Source organism: Osmia bicornis, chromosome 11, assembly GCF_907164935.1.
Source record: "Osmia bicornis bicornis chromosome 11, iOsmBic2.1, whole genome shotgun sequence".
Taxonomy (NCBI): Eukaryota; Metazoa; Arthropoda; class Insecta; order Hymenoptera; family Megachilidae; genus Osmia; species Osmia bicornis.
Genome location: NC_060226.1, coordinates 6,463,894 through 6,489,170, shown reverse-complemented (window position 1 = coordinate 6,489,170; position 25,277 = coordinate 6,463,894). Strand labels below are relative to the sequence as shown.

Below are 25,277 nucleotides of genomic sequence, written 5' to 3'. Positions count from 1 at the left end.
CTTCGAGCAAAGGTAAGTAAAGGTAAGTTAGTTCCTTTTTTCACCGCCAGAGGGCGCTGGCCCGACATTGAAATTTTAGTCCACATTTTTCCCGCTAGAGGGCCAAAATCTCTGCTTGATTTAGTTCCTTTTTCAGAAACCAGATGGCGCTGATTCGAGGTCGAGATTTTAGTTCACATTTTTGCCGCTAGAGGGCCAAAATCTCTGCTTGATTTAGTTCCTTTTTCAGAAACCAGATGGCGCTGATTCGAGGTCGAGATTTTAGTTCACATTTTTGCCGCTAGAGGGCCAAAATCTCTGCTTGATTTAGTTCCTTTTTCAAAAACCAGAGGGCGCTGATTCAACATCGAAATTTTAGTTCGCATTTTTCCCGCCAGAGGGCCAGAAATTGAGCATGATATAGTTCCTTTTTCAAAAACCAGAGGGCGCTGATTCGACATTTAAATTTTAGTTCGCATTTTTGCCGCTAGGGGGCGCTGTTTTTTCGAAATTTTCGCCAAATTCTCGAACTTACCTGTACTTACCTTTACTCGAAGCAGTCTTGATAATATATTTATTATAAGGGATGCAGAAATGTAAGGAATGGAGGGATGAAAGGGATGTAGGGATGAAAGGGATGTAGGGATGAAAGGGATGTAGGGATGAAAGGGATGTAGGGATGAAAGGAATGTAGGGATGAAAAGAATGTAGGGATGAAAAGAATGTAGGGATGAAAAGAATGTAGGGATGTAAGGGAAGAAGCAATATAAGGAATGTAGGGATGGAAACAATGTAGGGATGTAAGGGAAGAAGCGATGTAGGGATGTAACGCTCCCAGCATATGGACCTGATTTCATGCTGGGGTGTTAGAGACCCCTTCGAACCGGTGGCGGCACTCTGCATACCGACCTTACAGCATCTGGGGTGTCAGGGACCCCGCTGCAGCGATGCGTTGGATATTATCTTGGGGTGTTAGGAACCCCTCAACGCCGAAAACGCTCTTTGCACGGCATCCGGGGTGTCAGGGACCCCGCGATGACCCTATTTACATACCGACGTGTTATCATCTTGGGGTACCAAGGACCCCTGTAGATAGATGACCCTCTCTGCATACCGACCTGATTTCGTACTGGGGTGTCAGGGACCCCGTTGCGCTCTACATACCGACCCGTTGTCATCTGGGGTGTCTGGAACCCCATTAATAATGAAAACAAAGGCATGTCCAGTTTTCTACATCTGTAGTCACTGGACGAACATATTACAATGTTGTTTAACATTGTGAGTAATGAAAAGTTTACTTTATGATTTGTTATCAAAATTTTATTGTACTTACATAATTATATAATTGCATTTTCTTATTTAACATGGTATTTTTACATTCATATACTATTTTACGGCTTGCGCGCTGCAAGACCAGTGAAGTAACCAATTTTATTTTTCGAAATATTTCAACAAGTTCTAAACTTACTCTGTGCTCTTCAATTGATAATTTAAAGGATAAAGCTCCTAATAAAATTCCTAATGATTGTCGCTTCGCGGAAAATATTACGTCTAATGGTAAAAGTTATGTTAGAGGGTTAACGAGTGACATTTCTGAGAAAAACAACGAGGATAATAAATATGATGCTCATAACGTTAATTTGTTAGATACACATAAACATAAATTGACTGATGCTTTAGAGGATATAGATGAAAAACTATCAGGACCATTGGATCCTTGTAATGAAGATCTTTCTCATATTGGACCTCATATTACAGCAACTTACAATCTTGCAAAATTTGCAGATAATTCATATACACTTCAGCAGTTAGTTAAATTAGGTGTTGAATTATATAAATTAGAAAGTGATAGAGATGTAACAGAAATGTTGCTGACTTTAGATTTTGAGAAAGACATCAAACCATACATACAGTTTTTACATGACTGTGGTGTAATGCCAGAAAGACTTGGTTACTTCATTACCAGAAATCCTAAAATCTTCAAGGAAAATATGGATGATCTTCATACAAGAATAAGATACTTAAGAGCTCATAAGTTTTCACCTGACATGATAAAATCGATAGTAAACAAACATCCTCCTTGGTTGTCTTTTAAAACAAAGATTATAGATTACAGATTAGGTCATTTCCAGAATGCTTATAAACTATCAGGAGAACAAGTAAGACATTTAACTGTAACATGTCCAAAACTTATAACATATGATATGAATAGAATAAGAAATAGTAGTTTTGCTGTTAAAGAAGAAATGGGTTTTAATTTGATTGAAGCACAACTTATTTTACTCCAAACACCTAGAGTGTGGATTCGAGGTAAATAAGATAAAAACAAATTGAAAATATCTCAGTGATCCATTGTTTGTTTTATATGATTTTTCATTTTAATTGCAGCTAAGGTTGAAGTGGTAAAAACTTTTGATTATGCTCATAACAAAATGAAATTGTCCCACAAAACTATTGCTGTACAGCCAATAATCTTACTATGTAGACAACATAGACTTCAACGGAGGCATGAATTTTTAGTACACTTACAAAAAGATCAATATGATCCTTTGAAACCATTGTATGTTTCACCTAAGGTCTTGGTTACTGGTACAGATGTTGATTTTTGTAATAATGTTGCAAAATGTTCTATTGATACTTACAATTTGTTCTTAAAAAGCTTTTAATATATAAAGAAATAGTAATGCATATACAGTTGTATTATAGTTTTCTTTTAAAGTAATAACATAATCTTTATTGTATTTGTCATTTTTACTTAAATATTAAAGACTCTTAAATACTTCTATAAATCTTTATGTACAGCATTACATATTTTACACAGAAATGTGCCAGTATTATTTGAGGTAATACAAAAGATCAATAAATCTTATGTTATTACATTAGTCTTTTTTTCTTGTCAATACGCCCGATTACTGAATAAAAAGATCATGCTACTTTACAGCAGGTATTCATCGCTTAAATTATCCGTCGTTATGAAAAATATCATTAGAAATTTTACAATACTTTTCATATTAGCAAATCGATCTAAGTTTTAACTGTACTTTCCTAGTTCTATTTTCTTTTGTATCGCTCTAACCGAGTGATACAACAACGAATCGATCAACCCAGCAACAGTGAATACACCGCCAATAATCGCACACAAGTTTGTGGCGAAATGACCGAATGATTTTGCTTTTTCCGTATATTTTACCATCAACGGGCTTAGTTCATAGCTAAAGAATATTCCGGGCATACCAGATTCACCACTGAATAGGGGCACTTGTCTGGCGTGTCGAGTTACCGAGAACTGATTTGTTAATAACGTGGAACCATCGGCACGCACATAAGTTGTAGGCACAATTTTGATGTAATGATAAAACATCATCGCACCTGAAACAAAAAAAAAAACAATGAAACATTAATGTAGAGCTTCAACTGCAGTGACACGTGGTATCACGAGGATTGCATGAGACTGACCTAACGATTTAGTATTTTAAAATTGAAAGTGAATGTTCTTTCGATAAGGCATTCAAACGTTATTGAATAGAAATACTTTAGCGTAAATTGAATGTTCCGCCATTCAGAACAAACGGAAGCGTCGAAGCAGTAGTTTTTTATCATATACATATGAAGAAACATGGCGTCCTTCTTATTCAATGGTGCGATGTGTTGAATGTATCGTGCAAGAGATTTATAAGTTGTAATATAAAAAAAGAAAGAACGATACAAAAGTGAAATATAATTTTCAACGACGGATAAATAAATTGTGAGTAACAATAACTAAAAAAACATATTTACATATTCCTTTACGAATAAAACAGTTTCTGATTATACCGGGAGCACATTAATGAAGCAATTTTACAGTATGTTGAAGTTAAATTAACACATTTTCTATTAAATTATCAACAAAATTTAATTTTATGTTTTATATTCATGCAAAAGAATCGTAAGTTTTAAGTGTACGATATGTATACTAAATAGGTTAAAATTGTATGTCCTTATCGGAAATTATATTCGTAGAAGAAAATGCCGGTCGTATCGGGAGGTATGTATCAACAAGCTCCTTCGTGCTGGGATAGGATGAAATTGGGTTTCATGATTGGATTTTGTGTTGGCATGGCATCTGGTGCTTTGTTCGGGGGATTTTCTGCACTTAGGTATAAATTTATTCATCATAAGTAATATCACAGGATATCTTTGGTCGAAATTATAACGGAATATTTATTGTTAGATATGGATTAAGAGGGAGGGAACTGATAAACAACGTTGGAAAAGTGATGCTCCAAGGTGGCGGAACATTTGGTACATTTATGGCTATAGGAACTGGAATACGATGCTAGTACTTGAAGACTTGTGCTTCAAATTTAGGACACAATGGATTGTATAATGCAAGAGAATTCTGTTAATTTGTTAATAAAATGTTTCTATAGAATAAGGGCATACCTTCCATTGCAACTACAGTGGTATCATCTATGGGATTTGTTTTTCCTGGAATGTTTAGCCCAAAGCTTAAGTGGCGAATTTTATGGGTCATATTGAATTGAGTTGATGTATATGGCTGAACATCATGGACTGTAAGCACAATTTAAAACATATTATCATATACTGTTTTTTATAAATTTAGTTCATGTAGGAGGAAGGAAGACATGTTTTTAATTTACCATGTACATGGTTAACAGAGAAACTACTGCCTGGTGCAATGTGGAAGCTTCCTCCTACTCTATTTACTTCCATATAACCGTAGATCTGACACCCTTGAGTAAAGGCAGTTTTCATTTTCTCTACTGATTTATCATTCTGACATTGTTTAATTGTTGCTGGATCAGGAAAAGCCCAATTCTTATGACTATAAGCTTCTCTTACATCATCACAAGTATTACAACACCTACAGGGTTAATTCAAATGTATGAAAGTTTTCTATAAAATGATACATAAATATTTGTAATATAGTACTTGAGTTTATCAGTAGCAGCTCCATAGCAATCCCCACATGTTTCAACAGTAGTACTTTCCACTGACTGTGTAAAATTAGATTTTTTTTTTTAAAGAATAGTTTTTACAAATTAAGGTACAAAGTATTATGTATAAAAATAGTACTTAGTTTAATTACCTTTGTTGTTGTTTTGCTAAGTGCTTTAGTGTCAGTAATATCTATAATAAAATAGACAGAAAATGAAATGATTTTGTTATTTGCTTCAACTATTATATGTCCTTAGCACACACCTGTTCTTTGTGGATCTTCTATAGGTTTACCATGCAAGTCTAACCGTCTTTTAAATATATTATGTTCTATTTGCAAATGTTGTTCACCTGTTGTGTCCATTGCATCTATTGATAGAACTGAAGTACACGCAATGTAATACCTGTTTAGTATTAATAATTGTATACACAAGACAAAATGCACTTACGATCACAGGATATTGTAGGAACCACTATGTCCAAGTTAATTCTCAATTTAGAACCCCTTGACGTGTCTACAAACAGTTCTTCACTAAGGGTTGGTGTAAGATAATAATTCAGTTCAGTTAGAAACAAAATGGCCATGATAATGGTACTAATAATCGTCACTGAAATCACATACACAAGCGTTCACAAATACTGAGCATAGGTTATGAACTTTTATTTACCATTGATGTCAAATGTAAACAATAGGTATGAAGTAGTCACAAATTCTACCAATCAATTTGTGATATGTGAAAAAATTTAAATGATACCTCGTCAAATACTAATAAACGATATTGTTTGAATAAAAAAATAAAAAGAAATAACGAGCGATACTCAATTCCTTGAATTATCGTCGAGAATTGAGGTTAATCGGGTCTAGTCAACTCGTTCTCAACAAAAACGACCGAGAACATAATCAATGAAATTATGTGAAATTTTTTACAGCATAAAAAGAATCCTCGGGAAGCCAGTCTACTTGTGAAAGAATTTATTACAAGCTGTTCGCAACAAAACGGGAAGGCGGTACTTGTGTTAATTTTGACAAGTGAAACACATTACCGATGGCACCACTGAAAGTTCGCACGAGAATATCAGCTTCTTCGCGCACCTTCGGGTGCACATCTAATTGCCGCAATATTTGCATACTTGATCAACGAAATAAACTTTCTAACACGGATGGAACCGTGACCGAACTGTGCACGGCGTGCTAACTTTTCCCGCAACTCATATGTGACAACGCGACAAACCCGGAAACGTGGCAGACCGCAGAACACGATTGGTTGCTCCCGGTGCATCAGATGCATCCGTTGACCAATCAGCTTGCGAGTTTATTCATTAAATGCATTCGAATTTCATTCCTGGAAGATCCTTATAAAACTAAGCGGACGTGTATACATGAAATGGTTAGAATTGAATGAAATACAAGGATAGAATCTTATTATTTATGGCTTCTAATATATCGGTAAAAAATTCCCTTTTATAATGACATTTAAACTGCCAATAATTTTGGAACGAATGTCTCAGAAACTATTATTTCTCAATACTTCTTTATCAACAACAGATAAAGCTTCAATTTCTGAAAACTATACGAAAGAAGAACAAGGATAATGGAAACGAGGGTAGCGATAATTCAGCTTCGTAACAAACGCTCGATAAACTTTATTTCCACGTGCCCATCATGTTTCCACGTGCACATGTGTTTCAGATCATTAGAAAATACGTGTCTTACGTAAAACTCTCGAGCATAAGAGAAAATCTCGTCTCGACATAGTAGGTCTTCACCCGCAAGCCGATTTAAGAGGTGCAGGCTTGCGCTTATAAGGCACTCTATGCCAGGAATACGTTCAGCGTGCACGAGCGATACAAACGGAAGTACAGTCGCGTGCAATTTAGACTAATTTTAATTAAAAAGAATTTTAGGGGAAGGAGTGTTTTATCACTCCCCTGATTTCTTCACATTCTTTAGTCCCCTACGCTCACTCTTAACTAAATAAGGCCTATGCTGCACTCGAGTGTACACAATAATATATTAATAAAAGAACGAAAAGTACATTCTTACGATAAGTGTTATCATAAAATAAAGAAATGTATGTATACGCGTGATTACAGGCTCGTGGTTCGAAGAAAATGAAAAACCTAGACGGCTAACTCTAATAAAAAGTACGCAATTGGACGGCGGTGTTTAACGCTTACAACATTAATCGAGCCCGTTCTTCATCGTTGGCCTTGAGCTGTTCGAGGGAATGTAACGAAAGGATCACCGATGAAATTATAAAGATCCTACCTGATTCATTGTTACAATGTGTTTACCTCTGGTTAGTGAAAATTTGGAGAGAGAACGGCTCCTTGTGTAAACTTAAAACGATAGAACATAAATGCTACGATTGTACTTGCTAGAATAAAGGGCGCACTGAAACGCGAGGCCGTTTCACCGGACAGTTTCCTCTGTCGACCATCGTTGTTCGTGTGTTTCTCAAAATAAAAGATACATTATCCTTTTTAAAAATCACTAAGCTCCTTCTGTTCGTTCAATAAAATAGAATACCTTGCATAGCCGTTTTACCGGGGTCGAGCGCGTCCTTGTACGCTAAAAGAACTTTATGATACATGTAGCAATAGCTCAAGATTGCTGTATATTGCACGACGATACAATGATACGAATGGAAACGTAATAACGACACGCTCGACGATGGTCGATTTCTGACGAGCACGTTCTGCGACGTCTACAAAGAGTTGACATCGCGCGTGTTCCCCAGATATTAAACGCGGTTTCGTTTTTCGATCGGAACATCGAGTTCCCGTCGCGATATTTGAACTCCACACGATTTGGCGCGAATCGTGTTCAGTAGATCCAGTTCACTGGTACCCATTGGTGCTCGGTGGCTAACGCGTCCAACGCGGCGACAACTTGTCTGAATGTATTGTCAAAGTCCTCGTTCACGATCACCAGGTCGATGTACTTCTCGTAGGCACGTTGCAGAGCCGCCGATTCCTCTAACGTCGACTTCAGATCGTCCTCCTGTTATTCGACAATACATAAGATTTAATTTTCAAGTAAAACTCTGGGTGTTCTTCAGTGCTATCTTTGGGATAGATTCACCTATAATCTCTAAATATACTAAATAAATTTTACTCATTAAAATTTTAAATGTAATAAATGAAGAAAATAAAATTTCTGAACAATACTGTCTATGTTTTATTTTTTTACAAAGACACCTTTGGACCTCCTTAGGTATTATATTTAGCTAATTGCTTTTATAGACAATAATGGTCAGGTAAGAGACTGCTAGCAAATTTACTACGCTACAACATCGAAAGGGCATGCGATACAAACCTCGTATAAGGAAGCAAGGGACTCCAGCGTCCTGGCTCTTCTCGAGCTGTACCTGATGGAACTCTGGCGGTCAAACTAGCAAAGCCAACATCAAATACAAATACAAAAGATTAAATAAACAGTACTACGTAAATTATGAGGGATAGGGTGAATATATACGGTGTCCCGGGTTTTTCTTGGTAAACTTAAGCGCCCAGTGAATTATATCAAAAACCTGAGACACCTTTATAACAGCAATATACGAGCCATTTTTTCTTTTTCTTTTAAAACTACTATAAACCAGTTTCTTTTTTATTTGAGTTGCAATACGTTTGCAAATAAAGCCGACTTGGATCGCTTGTAAAAAGAAAAATAAGGCTCATATGAATATTCAGTATCAACGTAGATGGTCTGGATAAAACGAAAACAACGTTATGCAAGGTACGATGAATTTCACGGGGCAAACTAATGCATCGGTCCTGTTGTAATTCGAACGAAAGTGCATGCGATACATTTACAGTAGGCAATTTATATACGCATTTACATGAAAAGGGTAAACAGAGACTGGCAGGCAGGGGTTCGAAAGGCTGCGAATCGTAAAAGATTTCATGGCTGTGTTTGTTTTCAATTTCGACGTCTGTACTCGTGTATCTTCTTCACGCAAAAATTTCGAATCGTTTCATCGCGAATGGACTCCATTTCTTTTTTCTTTTTTGGGTGAATGTTAAAAAAGAGATACTTTAATTCTTTTTTGTTGAAAACTAAATTCCGAATATAACAATTCGCGCGAACGAATTTAAATATCGTTTTTCGAAGTATATCCATGAGTTTCTCGTAATAATAACTTAAATTATCGAATCGAGGCTTTTAGTTACACAACGGTGATTGTTTGTTTGGGCTACTTTCAATCAAGCAGGCATGTTTTATTCTTCGTTCAACTCGTTGCGGTGATTCCGATTATACGAGCGTTGATTCTTCGAATCAATGTGTTTCGAAGCCTTCGTTTAATTCAATTTTTCTTTTCCCTCTTTTATATATACAATACATGTTTAGCCATTCGTTGGATATTATAAATTTGCTACGAACCAACAATGATATTTCAAATTATAATGGATGAAAGAAACATTGGCGTGCACGTAAAATCCTTAAGTCGGCTCGGAATTCTTCAAATTTTATTTTAGAAATTTCTAATTTCTCGCGTTTACGTTTATTGACGGGCAGAGGCGATAGCGTATGATCTTGGAAAACAAATTTACAGAACTCATCTTTTTTTTCTTCTTTGACCGCAAAGCTTTGCAGCTGCAAACTTCAAAAGTGTCAAAGTATCGAAAGGATACATTTTGCAATAATAAATCATTCTTTAAATAGAATCGTTGGAACTGGGAATGTAACTTCTATGGAAGCGATATTAAAATTAGGGCTGTTACGAACACCGCAATTGAAACCACGTAACAGAAATTTTCATTCATAGAACATCAAAGCATTCTCCATATCATTGTTCACGTAATTCGTATAAAAAAAGAAAGAAATAACTTTCACTTTGACTGCCACGTTAAATTCACTTCCAAGTAATTTCTATATTTTCATATATTAATTAATTTCATAACAGGCACCGGTTCGTTAGGAAACTATTCTTTGCGTGACAGTGAAAGCGTTAAATAAAAATGGGGAAAAGAGGAGTTCGAGGAGCGTAGAAAATTACCGTCAAGTTTCGACTGCTCGCGCCGGTAGACCTTCCCAGGTCGTACAAACACTTCAACTGTTCCATTCCCGGTGCTGCGATGAAGATCACATACGGCATGAATTCCGTGCTGTTGTGGAGGATCTTCAGAGCAGCCGGGCTGCAGTCCAGCACGCACATTTTACCAGCTCTTATCAATTCTCGTACAGAATCGAGCTTCGTACCGTACAAATGCCCCCCGTGTTCTCCGTATTCGAGATATCGGTGCTCTCTGATATCGGTTTCCATCATTTCCCGTTCGGTGAACCAGTAACTTTTACCATCTTCTTCGAGCACCCTTGGCGGTCGCGAAGTAACTGAAGAAATAAAGATAACATTTCTGAAAATTTTTCAGGAAATTACTTTTATTTTCATACAAAAATGAGAAACACTTACACGGAACGATGGTACCGAATTTCTCTGGATCGCTGTTTATCAACCTGTTCTTCAGGGTCCTTCGACCAACGCCTCTGGGACCAACGAAGGCCAGTGTTTTACGTCTGAACGGTGGCATCCTGGCAACTTCTTCGTACAAAAGCAATTCAGCACCGTCGAACTCGCCGTTCGATTTCGACTGGTACATCTTCCTCTTCTTCTTCTTCGAGATCCTGGTGCCGCAGATGCTGATCTTGTGCACGAAGTCAGCTTCCGGCGGAACGAACGCCTTCCTACGTTCCTCGAGTTCCAACGAAGGGATCAAACCGGGTTGACTGAGACCTTCGCCCTCCACGCGACGGGCTTGCCACCAATTCGGGTCAGCTTGGTCCACGATTTGTAACACGTCGCCCTTCTGGAACGGAAGTCCTATCTCTCTGCATGGTAGCAGACTGTCCTCCGAGGGGTCGTAGTCGAACAACGCTCTCATGTAACACTGGAACCGAACAGTAGTTTTCAAGATTGTAGTTAATTTTTGAGGCATTCGTTTCTTCATTTTCGTCTAGTCGATACTGACTCACTTTTGACCCATGGTCAAATATATAAATAGTAATGGCTCGGAAGATACTCTCGATATTGTATGTTTGGATAGACTCTGATCGGGGATTAATGGAATCTGTTCTATCCTCTTCAAGTTTTTACGACTACTTTTAATGACGCCTGTCTAGAACACACGCGGTTATATTCGCCGTTCAGCTCTTAACGCTACCAGAATCGGAACTATAAAAATTTTACAACTTTCCTGATAAAAGTTCACCAAAAAAAATGAGATGAATCGGAAAGAATCACTTGTGAAAACAGATGCTAAGCATCGTTGAACATTGGACACTCAGAAAATAAGGAAATAATATTTTAAACGAGTCTTGCCAAGTGATCGCTCGCGTAAAGATCCATTTCGAAAGAAGAAAAAAAGACAAGATCGCGTTTTCTGAACTTATCCATCTTTGTTTAAAGAATTTCTGTTCTACTCACCGTGGATTTCAGAGGTCGATTGCCGTCACTCGCAATACCCGGGGCCAATTTCAGCGTCAGATTCTCCTTCGCCTCGTGAATGGCTTCCTGAAGCTCCTCCGGATTATGAACTTCCTTTCCGTTCACTTCGAGGATCACCTCGCCGGTTCTCAACAATCCTTGACGCGCTGCTGTGCTACCACCGAGGATCCTGGCGATTATCAAATTACCAGATTCGTCGACTTGCACCGTTAAGCCCTGCGAACAATGAAATCGTGAAAAGTGAAAACAAATCGTGTTTTACGATTCGGACAACCGGGATCTCCATTATCCCTGTTTAACTCCGGTGATGAACGAACGATTCTCGTTGCAACGCGCGTTTCTTTGACACCATCTGTCTTTGAATCTCGCTGTTTGTTCTTCTTGCTCCGGGCCAAAGAAAACCCCGCTGTTCTTTGTGCAATCGCGAAGGAACAGTTAAGACACGCGGTATGGTCGAAATCGTAAGCCTCGGACGCTTTGTTTATCGGCAAAAGGACAAGGTATTTTGAAATTAATCTGCCGAAACTTCTAAATGAAATGGAAAGAAGAAACATACGATTACTGGAAGCGACACGTTACGCTATTAAATGATAATTATCCAAACGTTTGCTGTTCGAGAGCCATCAATCTTTTTCGAGATTCGAGATTTCCCGAGGATTAGTCGAAGAGGCCACGTGGCGATCGCGACGATAATAAACGTTCCGAATTATTTATGAACTGCGAGTGGCATTTCCGTCTTTCCTTTCAGTCAGCTTGCTCGCAGCGATTTCAGAATGGGAATTCTCTCTCGCGTGACGGAATGGTAAACCTCTAAAAGTAGATCCAGCATCGGGCAACGAACGGTTTTACATCTTTGTTGAACCGCGAAGAACGTGCCTCCGACTCTTGTTTGCCACTTTCTTCGTCAGTCAAGAGCGAACGGGAGCAAACCATCAGGGATGTAAAAATATCTTCGGTAAGAAAGATACAAAATGTTTTCGAGCACAGGAATTTCTAAATTGTTATTCCGAGAACACCAGTGGAAAATTATTATTTATCCGCCTGAAAAATATTCCAATATACCCGGAGTTATTAAATCTTGAATCTTACCAAAGGTTCGTCGGGTTGTCGTCTTAGGCCAACCATCCTGACGGCCTCTGTCCTCTCGTTGGTGGGCATCGTCGTCGGCGACGGTTCGAGCTTCGGAGGTGCTTCCTTTCGTTCGACAACCGCGTCGTGGGTCTCGAGAAGCGCCTTCAGGTGAGAACTCCTCAACAATCGAACGAGCTCGCGAGCGTTCTCGTCCCTGCAGGAGCGGAGAACGTAGCAAACCTCGTCAACGATGTCACAAACGGACGAGCATACCGGTTCCACGTGCACCGGCGGATCCTCCAGACGCTCTTGCACCTGGAAAATAATTAAACACCTCTGTCAGTCGAGAGGATTCATCGGAAACAGGTTTTCGTTTGGAACATCTTCCCTCGGATCCTTTCACTGGATAACGTTTCGAGTATCCGATTTTGTTTCCAGATTCCGTTAAAGGGTTCTCTTTTCGACATTTTCGGCAAACTCGATAATGAAATTATTTATTTATCACGAAAAAGATTCACGATTTCTAAGGTTTTCAGATTTTCTAATTTCCTTTACAATTAATTCATTGATTTCCATTGATCAAAGTAGAAGCTGTTCAAAGCCATCAACAGCGAACGGCTTAGCAGTCGTTGCTTGTGAAAGTCGAAACGGGTTTCCGCATTAAATTCACCGCACGAGGAACCTTATTTGTTCTTTGTCTTCCTCGAAGAACTCGAGAGAAACAGAATCTTTCAACCTACTCGAAGCAACGATTTCACAACCTCGTACATCGTTACACGATGGATTAGTTTACTGTCTATGAAGAAATTTCCGATCGCTTTTGGGACGTTTGAAAAACTTTCGACGCAGAGTTGACAAAATCTATCGATCGTTTCTTTGGAGCAAAATTTTCGTCGATTCATCGGCTACCAAGTGTCGAATTATCATTGAGCAACGATGACCCGGCGTCAACGAGGTCTGATTCGATTAGCCGAGCACGTAAGGCCAGCGTACGCTACGTTGAATCAGCGAATGCAATGCTACAACAATGAGGGAGTAATTACGAAAGTGGGTCATTCTCGGCGTTTCAGAGCCACCTTCGAGAACGCCGATACCTGAACGCGTCGATCGGGAACAACGATTCGAACAACGTTGAAAATAATTCATAAGAAGAAACATTTAAAAATTATCGAAATTATACGACATACGACGGAAGATGACTCAACTTTGAATCATTCAATTCGATACACGTGCATCGCAGATGCAACAGCAATTTTCATGATTCCAGGTTGCAACATCGATCCCACCGATTGCGACACGTTTGATATTTTCCTCGCGAAACATCGAGGATCCGCATTTCCGGTCGTATCAAACGCGAAAATGAATTTATGAAAATCTACCGCAGATGTTGAAATTCGTCAGCTGGTTTTGGCTGACGATCGAAAGGTTCGTTTAACTTAAATTTTTATTTCGGATGAATGTAAATATCGTATAGATTTCGTAGGATAAAATGTGAAAGCTGAAACAGATAACGAATATCCAGGTATTTCAGCACATTATCGTACGCATTAATTGCACCTCATTTGTCACGGAAAACGACAATGCTAGAACAGCTGGCGTTCAACGTATGTACGTATCCGTGGTGTATAATAAATTCCCTCGTTCTTCCGTGACGTCCCTGAAAAGCTCTCACGAAACACACCAACCGTACGAAGATTGTTACATTCGAAGAACAACCAGGTTCTCGTTCGTTACGCGTCGATCAAACGATATTTACAAGATCGATCGACCGTGGTGTATATAATTTATACAGTGTGTCCAATGAATTTTCAACGCCCGTAGAAGATACCAATTGAAATTGAAGAAAAATTGATAATTTCATATTAATTACACGTACGATGATCTATATCCATGGTGTTCATGGATCCTCATGGTGTTAACCATACGAAATTTGAATACCATGATCGTATCGACGATGAATTACAGAAACTGTAGACAGAGGTGCAGTGACCTGTTCCATAAACCACTCGACCACCCGCGGAAAACCTATAAAGGTACGTTTAAACAGAGATCAAGCATCGATGGACGCCATGAAGATCCATGCTGAGGAATTCGCGCTTTCTCCGTAGCTCACGTGTAGCCAGTGCAACAGTGGCGCCAATAAATTCCCAAATCCATTTAATTGATAAATATTCGAAGATCCTGACTATCGGATTCGAAGGATCTAAAGTGCAGAGATTAGAAAAAGTGATCTCCCGATGGAGAGGAACGGTGTCTAATCGAGGAAACGTTATCTCCCAGGTACACCCATCGAAGAAAAACAGAAGAGAGTGACTTACTTCGTGGCTGAAGAAACGCTGAAGCAGAGGTCGCCCGTCTCTCTGGGACCCTGTTCTGGAGAACGAATTAAATGGAACCTTGGAGAGAAGTCCTGTGGAACTGCTGCAACTATGGCCTGCTGGCTCGAGTGGTCTTGGTGTATCGATCAGCGCCGAGGTAACACCGCAGGGCCGTCGATTGTACGGGAAACTCGGGGTCAAAGGGAATACACGGGGGGAGAAATGAAAATCGACTGAGGGAATTGATTAAAATATAGAGGAACACAGGGTACACGGTGCGTGTTGCTTAGGTAAGCGGCGTCAGAAAACTGCCGCGCCTACTGACGTTTCTTTCGTCCCCACCTCTTCGTGGACACGCTCCGTTCAGGCTGTTTCAAACGAAACAGGTGGGGGCCCTTCTTCGACGCTACGCTACGTTCAGTTGCAGGGACGTGTACCTTTCAACCGATTCGGGGTCATTTTGACCCAGTCGGATGTATAAATATAACACCTTCGCTATCCAGCTTTGTACACTTATGAGGGGTACAATTTTTCATTTTATGACGCAAATGGCACCTTTTCTTTTTAAATTTAAATTTTCGTGCCATTGTATTTCGTTGTATTTCATGTGAAAAAGAAGAAACTTCTGTGGAAAGAGAAGGGACCCGAAAAGGTGTCGACTTGCATCGAGGAAAGTAACGATGATTTGAACGTGTAAATACGAGCATGCCTTCTGGCAAGGAATGTTGAATATCTCAAGTATTTATAAGAAAGGAGGGGGTGTTTCTTTTAGTACTTAGCATTCCGATTGCGCACACTATTCTCGCGTACCGAATGTCTGTGCCCGCACGCTCGCGAATAGGACTTTCATTCCGTTATCCATTGGAAATAAGTTGAGATGGAAAAATACTCCCAGTCGTCGACACCGATCCGTTTGTCGATCTCGCGATCTCGGGTAGACCAGCCTTCTCAAGATACACGATAATCCGTTACGCGATACAACGGGATCGTATGGCTCCGGTGTTAAGTATAATCAGAAGAGAATCGTTAGCCTTCGTTTTATTACCGATCAATGATAATGACAGGCAAGTGAAGGGCCGTTTGAAAATCAGGGCATAATTTCGGGCGGATGTACTTGGAATGCGAAAGGGTTACGAATTTCGTATCCGAGAAACGCGTGGCACCCTCTCGAGATAGCTACGTCACTGTCACATACACGTGCGCGGATGTCGCACACGCGTACTCCACCTCCTCGTTCCTGCGCGCGATTACAAAGCCGGTTGAAATTACATCGTGCCGTGTACACGGCTACACGCGACGAGGCTTCGCGATTTCTGAGACAGTGCCGATGACTCTGACTTTTACCTCTTACCTCTCGTCACCAGAGGGACGTTAATTATCTTTGAGGACCGGTAAAAGAAACCGAGTGACAAATTTTTCGCGATCACGATACCGTGAGATCGTAAATTGAAGCGTTCAAAAGCTGTGCCGATCGATCTTTCGATGCTAAGCTGGTTAAATTGAACAATTAATCGATCACGATTTCGTCGCGTCGAGCGTGACGTCTTATGACGACAGCCGGTCGTCGGATTTGCCATCTTATGACGACAGTCAATGGTTAGATTTACCATTTTATATTAACCCTACTTTCTCGCAAGTACTCGCGAATGTTTCAAAAACCGAAAATCGATAAATTCATTCTTACTTTGTCCATCTTTTGCAACATAACAATCCCCATAATTCTGGCCGAGACAAGCGAGACAACGCTGCTGACCTCGAGTCAATTGGCCGGGTTCCCTGAGGTCAGCGCCAATTAACCAAGATATCAGAGGAGTCGTGCGACAATGATTTGTCAATTAACCGGCTCCAGAATTATTCATAAAAACTCAGAATGCCATTTGTCACTGACTTCCTGTGTCGGTCGCGCGCCACCGCCTGATTCACTCGCTTGATTCATCCCCCACCGCAGGAAACGCCTTTGTTCTCTCCGGGAGAGACTCTCTGGGATTTCCGGTTCTTCGGGGATGGTGTGGTCATATTTGGTCAATAGCGAGGAATAAAAGCGGATGAGAAAGTGATGGATGGCTGGCAAGGTAGTGTGAAAGCGAAGAAAAAGTAAAAATGGTCTTTCTTCAATGGTTAGATTTGCTTACTTTTCAGAAAATTAGTTGTTTTTCTTTTAAACGAGACTCAAGTGGTTAAGTGTTTAGGTTAAAACGTTAATTCCTGATGAACGAATTCCACGTGCTGGAAAGATTGATAGCATCACGAGATCTTCCGCCCTGAATTTTTGATCCCCACGAGACAATTAATCCAAATTAGCGAGATCTCATCAGAAGTAAAATTTAATTAATTCTTCTTTTGTTTACTTTCTCACAACCTTCCTAGAACTCGGTTTAAGAAGACATGATTTTATTTTAATTTCTCGCACGTGTTCTCCTAATCCAAGCAATTAAATTTCTTTTCGTTATTCTGAAAAGGTGTGGAAAGAAAAAAACAATCAGCGTGGAAAGTCAAACAGATCCTGAAATTTCCACGCTGTTTCTCTTTCGACACGTTGACCTAAATCAATCGGCTAATTTTCCAAGGTTACCACGGTGGCTTTTCACGCTCGTTTGCGAAGCTTTTCGACAAACACCTCCCCGCATTTATCAGCGATCTCCATTGTTACCTTCGAAACAGGAAACGTACACCGGCTTCTCAACGACTTTTCGACACCAGACGCGTTTTCTACCTGTTGGCCCCGAACAGCAGGGATGGAATGTGGCTGCTGCCAGGTGAGGGGAACGAGCAAGTGGGCCCTAAAGTCTCACAGGAAGGCACGTATATGCTTGCTCGGTGATCGGGACAAGATAATTTGGAACCGTTTTAGGTCACAAAGTCAGGCGTCTTCAGATAAAAGAAAACCGGATATTCGAGGCACTTCTTTCATTGTAAAACGGTTCAACCACCAAAAGTATTTTTCCTTCCTTTTTCCTAGATTTAAATTTCACAATTGTTTAAAATCAAAATGTCTATATACACACGTGTTATCACTTGGTTGCGTAAGAATCGACGAAAGCGTGACGCACGCGTTGCGTCACGAAACTATAGCGTAATCTTTTCACCGAAGGTCGAGAACGAAGACGTTCGTTTAAAATGTGTGTCGTGACGAAAATAACGTGGGCGTTTTACACGGAGACTGTGATGCAAGCGGTGCTTAAAAAAAATAACATACAAAAATAGCTCATCTTTTGAAAATTTCTGCAGGAGCCGTTTTCTGCAGAAGTGCGTCCTGCATTCCTGCTTCGCGGGAATCCTCGATATTTCGATTCGAATAAACAATGATAAATAGTTTCATTAAAAAAACGGCCTGATCAACCGAGTAGACAAAATAAAAATTCTATCTCGACGGGTATCAAATAAACAGACCGTCGATAAAATGCAAAATCGTAATAAACGGTTGCTCCAATTGTATATCTTCTATTTTTAAAAGCGAGCCATTTCGAAACTGACCCCTGATAGAATTGGAAAGAAGCAAGAGAAAACGGGTTCAACGGCACCGAACAGATTTCTATTGAAAATTGATGTCATATCTCCGTGTTTCGATTTCGAATTTCTATTTTACGAAACGATGAAATGATGACGATGGGGCTCTTTTTCCCTCGTAAAATCGAACGATCGTAGGAAACACGTGGGCCATTCGACGACTCTGACCATTATTTGTTTCATCTCGGCCAAAAACAATACACAAGAAGACCTCCAGTAAGTACTTGCAATTAATCAACCTTTACTGGGTAGATATACGCTATCGAAAAATATCGTCTGGGTACCATCTGACCCAGGCCCAATTAACAAATTTTCGGCGACATCGATAATTCGTTAAAGAGTTCAAGTATCAAAGTAGCACTAATCAAATACTATAGTTAACAATTTAAAATTAATTCCATAAATAATTATGCAAAGTTACATGAAAATTAGTGTATGTCATTTGTCGAATTTTTATTTTTTTTTTTTTATGAGAAACGTAGAAATGTTCACTCACCTTGACCAGAGACGTGACAACAGGACTGTCCAGCAGACCCTTGAGGAACAGCAGGTCCGTATCATCGGCCACGTTGCCCAACTCCTCCAGGTTGTCGCGAACGTGCATGAAGGCAGCTGGAACAGCGATCACGCACTTTTCCATTACACTGTGCAAGCTCGACGATCGGGTAGGGCAACGACACTAGATCGTACGAAGCGTCGGGACGAGGGTGTAAAAGAGGTGGGAACCGAGCGACGAGGGGAAGCCGGGTGTGGCCATCTTCCGGGTGGATCAATATTCGGCCAGCTACAGGTGGCTGACAGGAGCACGAGGACATTTCCGTGGGAATAATCGAAAATACAACGGTCGGTAAACTATTCGACCAGTGGGGGAAAAATTATCCTAAACAATAATGAGGAGTATACACTCAAGGACTAAAGAGTCTTAAGAACAGTGCTAACGACAGTGTCTAAGCTGTGCCAATTAACATTGAATCTATTCACAAGTCATAGGACTAATTAGAACACCATTGCCACGCTTTGTTTCGTGTTTTCAATCTCAGCTGGCCGAGTTACCTAGTTACTAGATTTTAGAAAAATTTGAAATTTAACTGCAATTCAATTTTGGCAGTGGACAATTTGAACAGTTATAATTTAATTGTTTTATATTTAAACAGATCACTCTAGAAGTCGAGCGACCAATTTCTAATCATTTGTATTTCGAAAACGAAGTCGGATTGCAGGAAATGATACGAAGTGTAATTTTTTTTGAAACCCCCTGTATGTACACCATTCGTAACCAAAGGGGTTAATAATTATCTATGGCACACAGCTCTCGAGTTTCGAGTGGTCTCGATAAACATAATCGACCATAAGCGACGTCGACGATGGAATGGTTGAATGATAAATGCGTGCACTTTACCAAGATATCGATGCACCGAGCCACGGTGCATAGACTTGCAACGAGCATTATAGCGATCATGTCATATCGTGTTTCCAGTACGCCTCGACCTATTTTCTCACGTGTTTAAACTCGACGGAAATGTTCTTTAAATAACGAAAAATAAAATGTCACGTTGTTGCTGGTATTAAATAAAAATCGTATTAAGAAAGGAACGCACTGTATTGCTGTTTTTTATTTCCTTTTTCCTTTCTCCTCGTTGCAAGCTGCACCCATCGTTTACGCGCGAAGAATAGAAAAGCAAAGACAATGGCAAACCGTTGTAATAATATTTATCCGAAAGAAGCATTTCTCCAGTGATTAAACATTGAAAGGGTTAATTTGAAGAAATTCTTGAAATTCTTTCGACGATTGATGCTCGAAGAAGAAACCTCGACACGAATCATTTACATACGTCGTCTTTTGTTTTTCATTGTCTACAAGGATATTCGATTAAAAATAGAAGTAGAATAGTTTACCGTTTTCTATTTGATATATCTTTGCACCGTTCATCGCGTCGATGCTCTCCAGCAGACGACGATCTTCCAGTTTCTCTTTTCTTCCGAAGAAAACCATTTTCACGGTCTCAATTTATTTCTTCCACCAATTAGCTCACCAATTACCCGATCCTCGATTTACAGTATCATTTCATCGATAAAATGCACATTCTTCACCGTTTCTTTTCCTACAATATTTCACCTTGTTTTGTTAAGTTTTTTTTACCCTTGATATTTATCTATTCAATTAACTGCAAATATAATTGCATAATATTGTTTCACCAATAGTATTCACATTTTTCACTGTCCCAGTTTTCCTTTCCTCTACTCTCATCACATGACACTAATTCTACTTCGATTTTCGCTAATTTTCTTCGCACTGTTCGTCATTTCACGTATCGGAAAGGTTTTGCGGTGGAAACGAACGCGAGCGCGATGCGTTCGACGACACCACGCAGTGGTGAATGGAAACGTGTTGTCTTACACCTGTCCCGTGGGCCTTGTTCGGGGACTGAAAGCGACACCCTGTGGAGGTGACGGAACAACAGGCTTTACACGTCCACACTCTGACTTTTCATCGACGAGAAAATTGTATTGAATCGTTTTCGGAAAATTTTTAACGAAATTCAATGACATCAAGAATAGCGCGTTTTAATGATTACAGGCTCGTATAAATTTTTCTTTGTTCTTTTTGTACAACTTTAGTTTATTATATAAAATTCGAAAAAAAATATTTGATTCTTGTTATTTTTATCATCAAACGTCTATGAAGGGGTGTGAAAATTGCCCTCGAAGTTAAAATTAAAAAAGAAAAAATCTTGTATGACTGTTGGACGCAGATGAAAAACGTGCAATGTAAATTCGTGGAAATTAATTTTTCACCGAAATTCGACGAAAACGCGTGCTGTCCTCGCCGTGGAGTGATCGTAACTGGCGTTCACGAGAGATTTCGTCGCGGAACGCTGATCAAAGGGAGAGGAGAGCTATTCTTATTTTTTCCAGACAGCCGAACGAGGGAGAAAGAGAAAGAAGAGCACGAGGAAACGTAAGCATCACCGACTAAGAACTGCCCACCAGAATCTGAAGGGTTCAGAAATATAGCAGTTGGTACCAGAAGAAGGGTGAAGAAGGTAGCAGTGAAGCAAAGAAGAGAATACTAACTTGCATATATTTATTGTCGGGAAAATTTCAAATGTTAATAACGAAAAACGTTCGTTTACGCCGAAATATGTATGTTCACTTAACGGGTTGATTGGTGCAGTGAAAAAGGACGCGCATAGTCAGACATGTAGAAACTCTATTAACACTTTAAATTGCTGCTGTAATTGTAACTATTTTGCGTTACTATTTTACTAATATCCTAGTTTAATTTGAAGATCATTGCTTTCTACCCTTAATATAATAAAAATAGCATCGCGTTTGAAGTTCCAACGGGTAAAATAAATCGATGCATCAAAAGAGCAATATCGTTAGAATCATCTATACAGTTTGGATCATTTTCACGGAAGTTAATCAACATCCAATAGAAATGATCGTCGACAGCCGATGATCGTTGGTCCAAGCACATAAAAAACGACGATTTAATCGACGTTTATTTTGTCGTTCATCAGAGAAACATACGGTCCCGGGACGTTTAAGAGTAATTCTTTTTCTTTTTTTTAAATACACTCCTTTAACGATGGCTCGCCGTTTCGAAGAGGAGAAACTGCTTCTTATCGGACCAGTCGTAAAATTCTGACGCGAAACATCTGTTCCACGTCCAAGAACGAAGAAATAGCTGAAACGAGTGACTGGCAGTTCCGACGATTCTTCATCAACCGTTTCGGAAGAAAAGTAGTAAAAGCTTGATATAAAAGAGGTTCAGTTCCGAGGAAGGAGGATGCGAACGAAGGTGAAAGTTGTTAGTGAAAAAAAAAGAAAGGAAAAATAATCATTTGAGAAGGATGAGCGGAATTTGCTTTACGAGGAAAGTAATAACGTTAAGGAAAATAATTCTACGGAGATATGGAAGTTATTTCGGAAAGGAAATTACGACGGTATGAATAAGAAATTTTTTAAAAGAACCATCGTCGAAGATTGGGAATTTCTTCAAATTTTGAAACGAAATAAAATAGAATGGAATCCTCGAGTTGGTAGTCGAAGAAGAGAAGGGAAAACTTGCAAAATATTGAGCTAGCGAAATGGAAGATTTTAATTTGAAAATTAAGACCATAATCAAATCAGTGGTGTTAAGTTTTTTGATTTTAGATATTCGAATATTACAAGATTTTCTTCCATTTTGCACTCAACGTCGAAAGATGTACAGTATTTGTTACAAGTTGAATCGATCGCTCGAGTTTCCCTAGTACCTGTAATAATATCGATCCTTTTTTCAACGACGACTTTTTCCATAACGTGAAAATTGAACGCAGAAGGTGAATATTATTTTGAAAGAATTTCCAAAATTTCTGTAAGAAATTAATTAACGCGAAGCCATTTAAAAGGTGATGTTCGAGATGAAAATATTGCCACGAACAGGTGTAGACATCGAGTTAATCATATTCCATCGGAGACTCGTTCTAACACGTGTCCCAACCACGAAGCGGAAATTAGAACGTGAGACAGCATCGAAGGTGCTTCCGCAGAAATCACGTTAAATTTAACAAGATCACAACCACCTACAGGTAAGTATCTTCAGGAAAAGGTTGAACGAAACTCGTGGAGAACGAAAAGTTCACCGGTGAATGTTGGTTTGAAAAGATCGAATCAATATTCTCAATGAAGCTTCTTCATCGAGAATCAAGGTGAAAGAAATTTTTCGAACAATTTGTGGAAACGGTGAAAAGAATTTGCTAAGAATTTGCGAGGCTTGATGGAGTTTCGTTCAAGTTAAGGAAAACTAATTTTCAGGATAATTCGTTGGAACGAGAAGAGGAAAGTTTCACTTCGTTAATTTTACTTAGGTGCATAGAGTTCAACAAGTTTGGTAATTGGGAAATTTTCGAAGGAAAAGTGGAAAGGACACTTTCCCGTCCAATTAAATGAATTTAATAACAACAATAGAAAAAAAAAAAGAAGAAATCACTCGAGTATCAAGAAAATCCATGAAAAAACTCGAAAGTAAAAGAAACAAGTCCACAGTGTAAGGTTTCAAACTTACCGGAAGTGGACTTCAGATGCGGTAGTTCTTTTTTCGGGATTATCGAGCATCCGCAGATGTCCTCGATGTCCATCAACGATTTGCTGTTCTTCAACATCATGATCATCGATCGGCATCACGATCAGCACGGATCCCAACCCCGTCTATTCGAGCAGCGAGGTTTAACTTCCGGTTGCCTGAATCCCCGATCGATCGTCGACTTTATCATACTATCTGTCCTGTACGAAATTTCCACGTGTTGTCGCGAGCCGTCAATGAAACGGTCGCGATCGATTGACGAGACGAAATCAAAATGGCAGTCGAAGATCCGGGAATCTATTCATAGATCAAACGAAAAAGATGGCGATCTAGAGTACCGAACGATGAAGACCGCAACGGGACCTATAAGCTTGTGCTCGCTTCGTGTCCGGTACTTATAGCTTGGTCGCGAGGGTGGTGGGTTTTTGCACCCTCTCTCTTTCTCCCTTTTTCTCTCTCTCTTTCTCTCTCTCTCTCTTTCGCTTAGCGATTTCGCGACTCGTGGCAACGAGTTATCGATCGATAGTTAAGGCGCCGACGAAAGGGCTGAAATATTCTGGATTACGAACACAACAGAACTGGGGCGCCTTTGGATCAGGGCGCCAAAGGGCACGTTCATGATAAATGTCACGAGAAATCGTGATAAAATAGATAGGTAAATTTTCAATGTTGCAACTCTGAAACTTTACGTTTTTTAAATCCTAACTAAAATAACAGTTTAACCAAAACTTCCTTAATCCATAAATCTAATTTGATAAGCTTATCGTTCGTCTATCCGTTATATATTGAGGATAAATCGGTTAAACCTTCCTTGAAGTGAATTTAGTAATAATTTACTTATTGCAAACGTAAGGTCGTTAAATTAATTTTAAAATACATTTGTTTATACCACATGCCTCTATTCGTTTATACCAAGACAATTAATTAAGCGCGAAGAATTTGAACAGTATTTGAAAACCAAGTACTAGAAGAATTGATGCTGCCTTTTTCTCTACTTATTTGTAGATTCAATATTCTTAATTGATTTACAGATGTAAATCGTTTTTAAAAATTACCTTGACTCGTTGGGAATGGTAAAGGTACGGCCATCTTGTGGACTTTCTTTAGGACTCCATCTCAAAATTCAATTAATCGAACAATATATTAATATATTGTATCGAGGTTTAATTCAATATTAATCGAGATAATTTAGATGAAAAAGAAATAATTGACTCGAACAATGTTGTTTCGAAAGTTTTGAATAAATGATAAACACGATCGCTGGTAAGTTTTTCCTATCCTCCCTAGTGAATATCATACTACTGCCATCTAGTGAGATAAACAACAAAGATGGCTTGGTTGCATACTTGTAGGCGCTCTGGAATTCCCCTATTTTAGAACTTATCAAGCCCTACGCTATCAACGAAAGGTGACACTACTGATTAAGGAAACAAAGTGCTATCGGAGCTTGTTTAGCTTACTGCAGCTGTTGCAGGTGCAGTTGTGACGTCATTCCGTCAAATCTGAGAGATAAATATTATTCATCTAATATTTTCAAATCCTTTGCCATTTCACTTCCAGGATTCAATTTCCAAGTTTGAGCTGCCAACAATTAATCGTCAATTCTTAATTCTTTACCAAAGTTGCCAATTGTCAATTGCCATAACTTTCTACGGGCAACATCCAACTTCCTGCTTCCTGATTCAACGTCCGAACTGATATGCCGGTGAAAACAAGTTCGTCATTGCGTTCGACCTCTTCGCAGAAACGTTCGAACGATCTCTATTAGCAATATTCCCCGGCTGTCTGTTATCGCGACCGGGTTTAGAATACCGGAACAGTGGGCATTCAACGATGATTTCCTGATTGGTTTCGGACTGGTCGTGGTTAACGATGCGAGCGTCACGTTTTGTATCCTCTCCGGAGTCACGTCACGTGTCGTGTTACAGAAAAGATGATGATGTGTAC

The 25,277-nt window shown here is 39.4% G+C and overlaps 4 protein-coding genes across 10 annotated transcripts; 2 read left to right on the top strand and 2 right to left on the bottom strand.

Moving 5' to 3' along the window:
- Positions 1–1,207: 1,207 nt before the first annotated feature.
- Positions 1,208–2,663, top strand: LOC114873799 (transcription termination factor 3, mitochondrial). The gene is made up of 2 exons (XM_029182500.2): positions 1,208–2,289; positions 2,368–2,663. The coding sequence occupies exons 1-2, from the start codon at positions 1,344–1,346 to the stop codon at positions 2,643–2,645; spliced, it is 1,224 nt and encodes a 407-aa protein (XP_029038333.1). The 5' UTR covers positions 1,208–1,343; the 3' UTR covers positions 2,646–2,663.
- Positions 2,624–6,136, bottom strand: LOC114873800 (endoplasmic reticulum-Golgi intermediate compartment protein 3). 3 transcript variants are annotated; one of them, XM_029182501.2, is made up of 8 exons: positions 5,962–6,136; positions 5,367–5,525; positions 5,182–5,298; positions 5,069–5,109; positions 4,912–4,976; positions 4,620–4,843; positions 4,402–4,530; positions 2,624–3,348 (listed from the first exon to the last, which is right to left on the bottom strand). In XM_029182501.2, exons 1-8 carry the CDS (start codon positions 6,044–6,046, stop codon positions 3,011–3,013), a joined length of 1,158 nt encoding a protein of 385 aa, XP_029038334.1. In that variant the 5' UTR covers positions 6,047–6,136; the 3' UTR covers positions 2,624–3,010. The 3 variants fall into 3 exon arrangements, with proteins under 3 accessions (XP_029038334.1, XP_029038336.1, XP_029038337.1); XM_029182503.2 differs by having other exon boundaries at positions 5,367–5,432; XM_029182504.2 differs by lacking the exon at positions 5,962–6,136 and adding an exon at positions 5,846–5,951.
- Positions 3,575–4,390, top strand: LOC114873801 (reactive oxygen species modulator 1). Of its 2 annotated transcripts, none has more exons than XM_029182505.2 (3): positions 3,575–3,724; positions 3,979–4,115; positions 4,190–4,390. In XM_029182505.2, exons 2-3 carry the CDS (start codon positions 3,985–3,987, stop codon positions 4,296–4,298), a joined length of 240 nt encoding a protein of 79 aa, XP_029038338.1. In that variant the 5' UTR covers positions 3,575–3,724; positions 3,979–3,984; the 3' UTR covers positions 4,299–4,390. The 2 variants fall into 2 exon arrangements, with proteins under 2 accessions (XP_029038338.1, XP_029038339.1); XM_029182506.2 differs by lacking the exon at positions 3,575–3,724 and adding an exon at positions 3,759–3,821.
- Positions 6,137–6,541: 405 nt separating the features above from the next.
- LOC114873797 (protein PALS2) lies at positions 6,542–23,682 on the bottom strand. Of its 4 annotated transcripts, none has more exons than XM_029182495.2 (8): positions 23,313–23,682; positions 18,756–18,871; positions 12,453–12,749; positions 11,343–11,579; positions 10,332–10,806; positions 9,918–10,252; positions 8,237–8,311; positions 6,542–7,921 (listed from the first exon to the last, which is right to left on the bottom strand). In XM_029182495.2, the coding sequence occupies exons 1-8, from the start codon at positions 23,416–23,418 to the stop codon at positions 7,745–7,747; spliced, it is 1,818 nt and encodes a 605-aa protein (XP_029038328.1). In that variant the 5' UTR covers positions 23,419–23,682; the 3' UTR covers positions 6,542–7,744. The 4 variants fall into 4 exon arrangements, with proteins under 4 accessions (XP_029038328.1, XP_029038329.1, XP_029038330.1 ...); XM_029182496.2 differs by lacking the exon at positions 23,313–23,682 and adding an exon at positions 20,156–20,804; XM_029182497.2 differs by lacking the exon at positions 8,237–8,311.
- Positions 23,683–25,277: the final 1,595 nt, after the last annotated feature.

Excerpts from the sequence above, each read along its gene's own strand:
- LOC114873800 (XM_029182501.2), bottom strand. The coding sequence starts at position 6,046 with ATGCAAATATTGCGGCAATTAGATGTGCACCCGAAGGTGCGCGAAGAA. Across the intron at positions 5,526-5,961 it reads AACTTTCAGTGGTGCCATCG|TGACGATTATTAGTACCATT; the intron begins GTAATGTGTTTC and ends ATGTGATTTCAG. Across the intron at positions 3,349-4,401 it reads CACTGTAGTTGCAATGGAAG|GTGCGATGATGTTTTATCAT; the intron begins GTATGCCCTTAT and ends TTTTTGTTTCAG.
- LOC114873801 (XM_029182505.2), top strand. The coding sequence starts at position 3,985 with ATGCCGGTCGTATCGGGAGGTATGTATCAACAAGCTCCTTCGTGCTGG. Across the intron at positions 4,116-4,189 it reads GGGGGATTTTCTGCACTTAG|ATATGGATTAAGAGGGAGGG; the intron begins GTATAAATTTAT and ends ATTTATTGTTAG.
- LOC114873797 (XM_029182495.2), bottom strand. The coding sequence starts at position 23,418 with ATGATCATGATGTTGAAGAACAGCAAATCGTTGATGGACATCGAGGAC. Across the intron at positions 10,807-11,342 it reads ATCGACCTCTGAAATCCACG|TGTTACATGAGAGCGTTGTT; the intron begins GTGAGTAGAACA and ends GTTCGGTTCCAG. Across the intron at positions 7,922-8,236 it reads CCCTTGCTTCCTTATACGAG|GAGGACGATCTGAAGTCGAC; the intron begins GTTTGTATCGCA and ends GTCGAATAACAG.
- LOC114873799 (XM_029182500.2), top strand. The coding sequence starts at position 1,344 with ATGGTATTTTTACATTCATATACTATTTTACGGCTTGCGCGCTGCAAG. Across the intron at positions 2,290-2,367 it reads ACCTAGAGTGTGGATTCGAG|CTAAGGTTGAAGTGGTAAAA; the intron begins GTAAATAAGATA and ends TTTTAATTGCAG.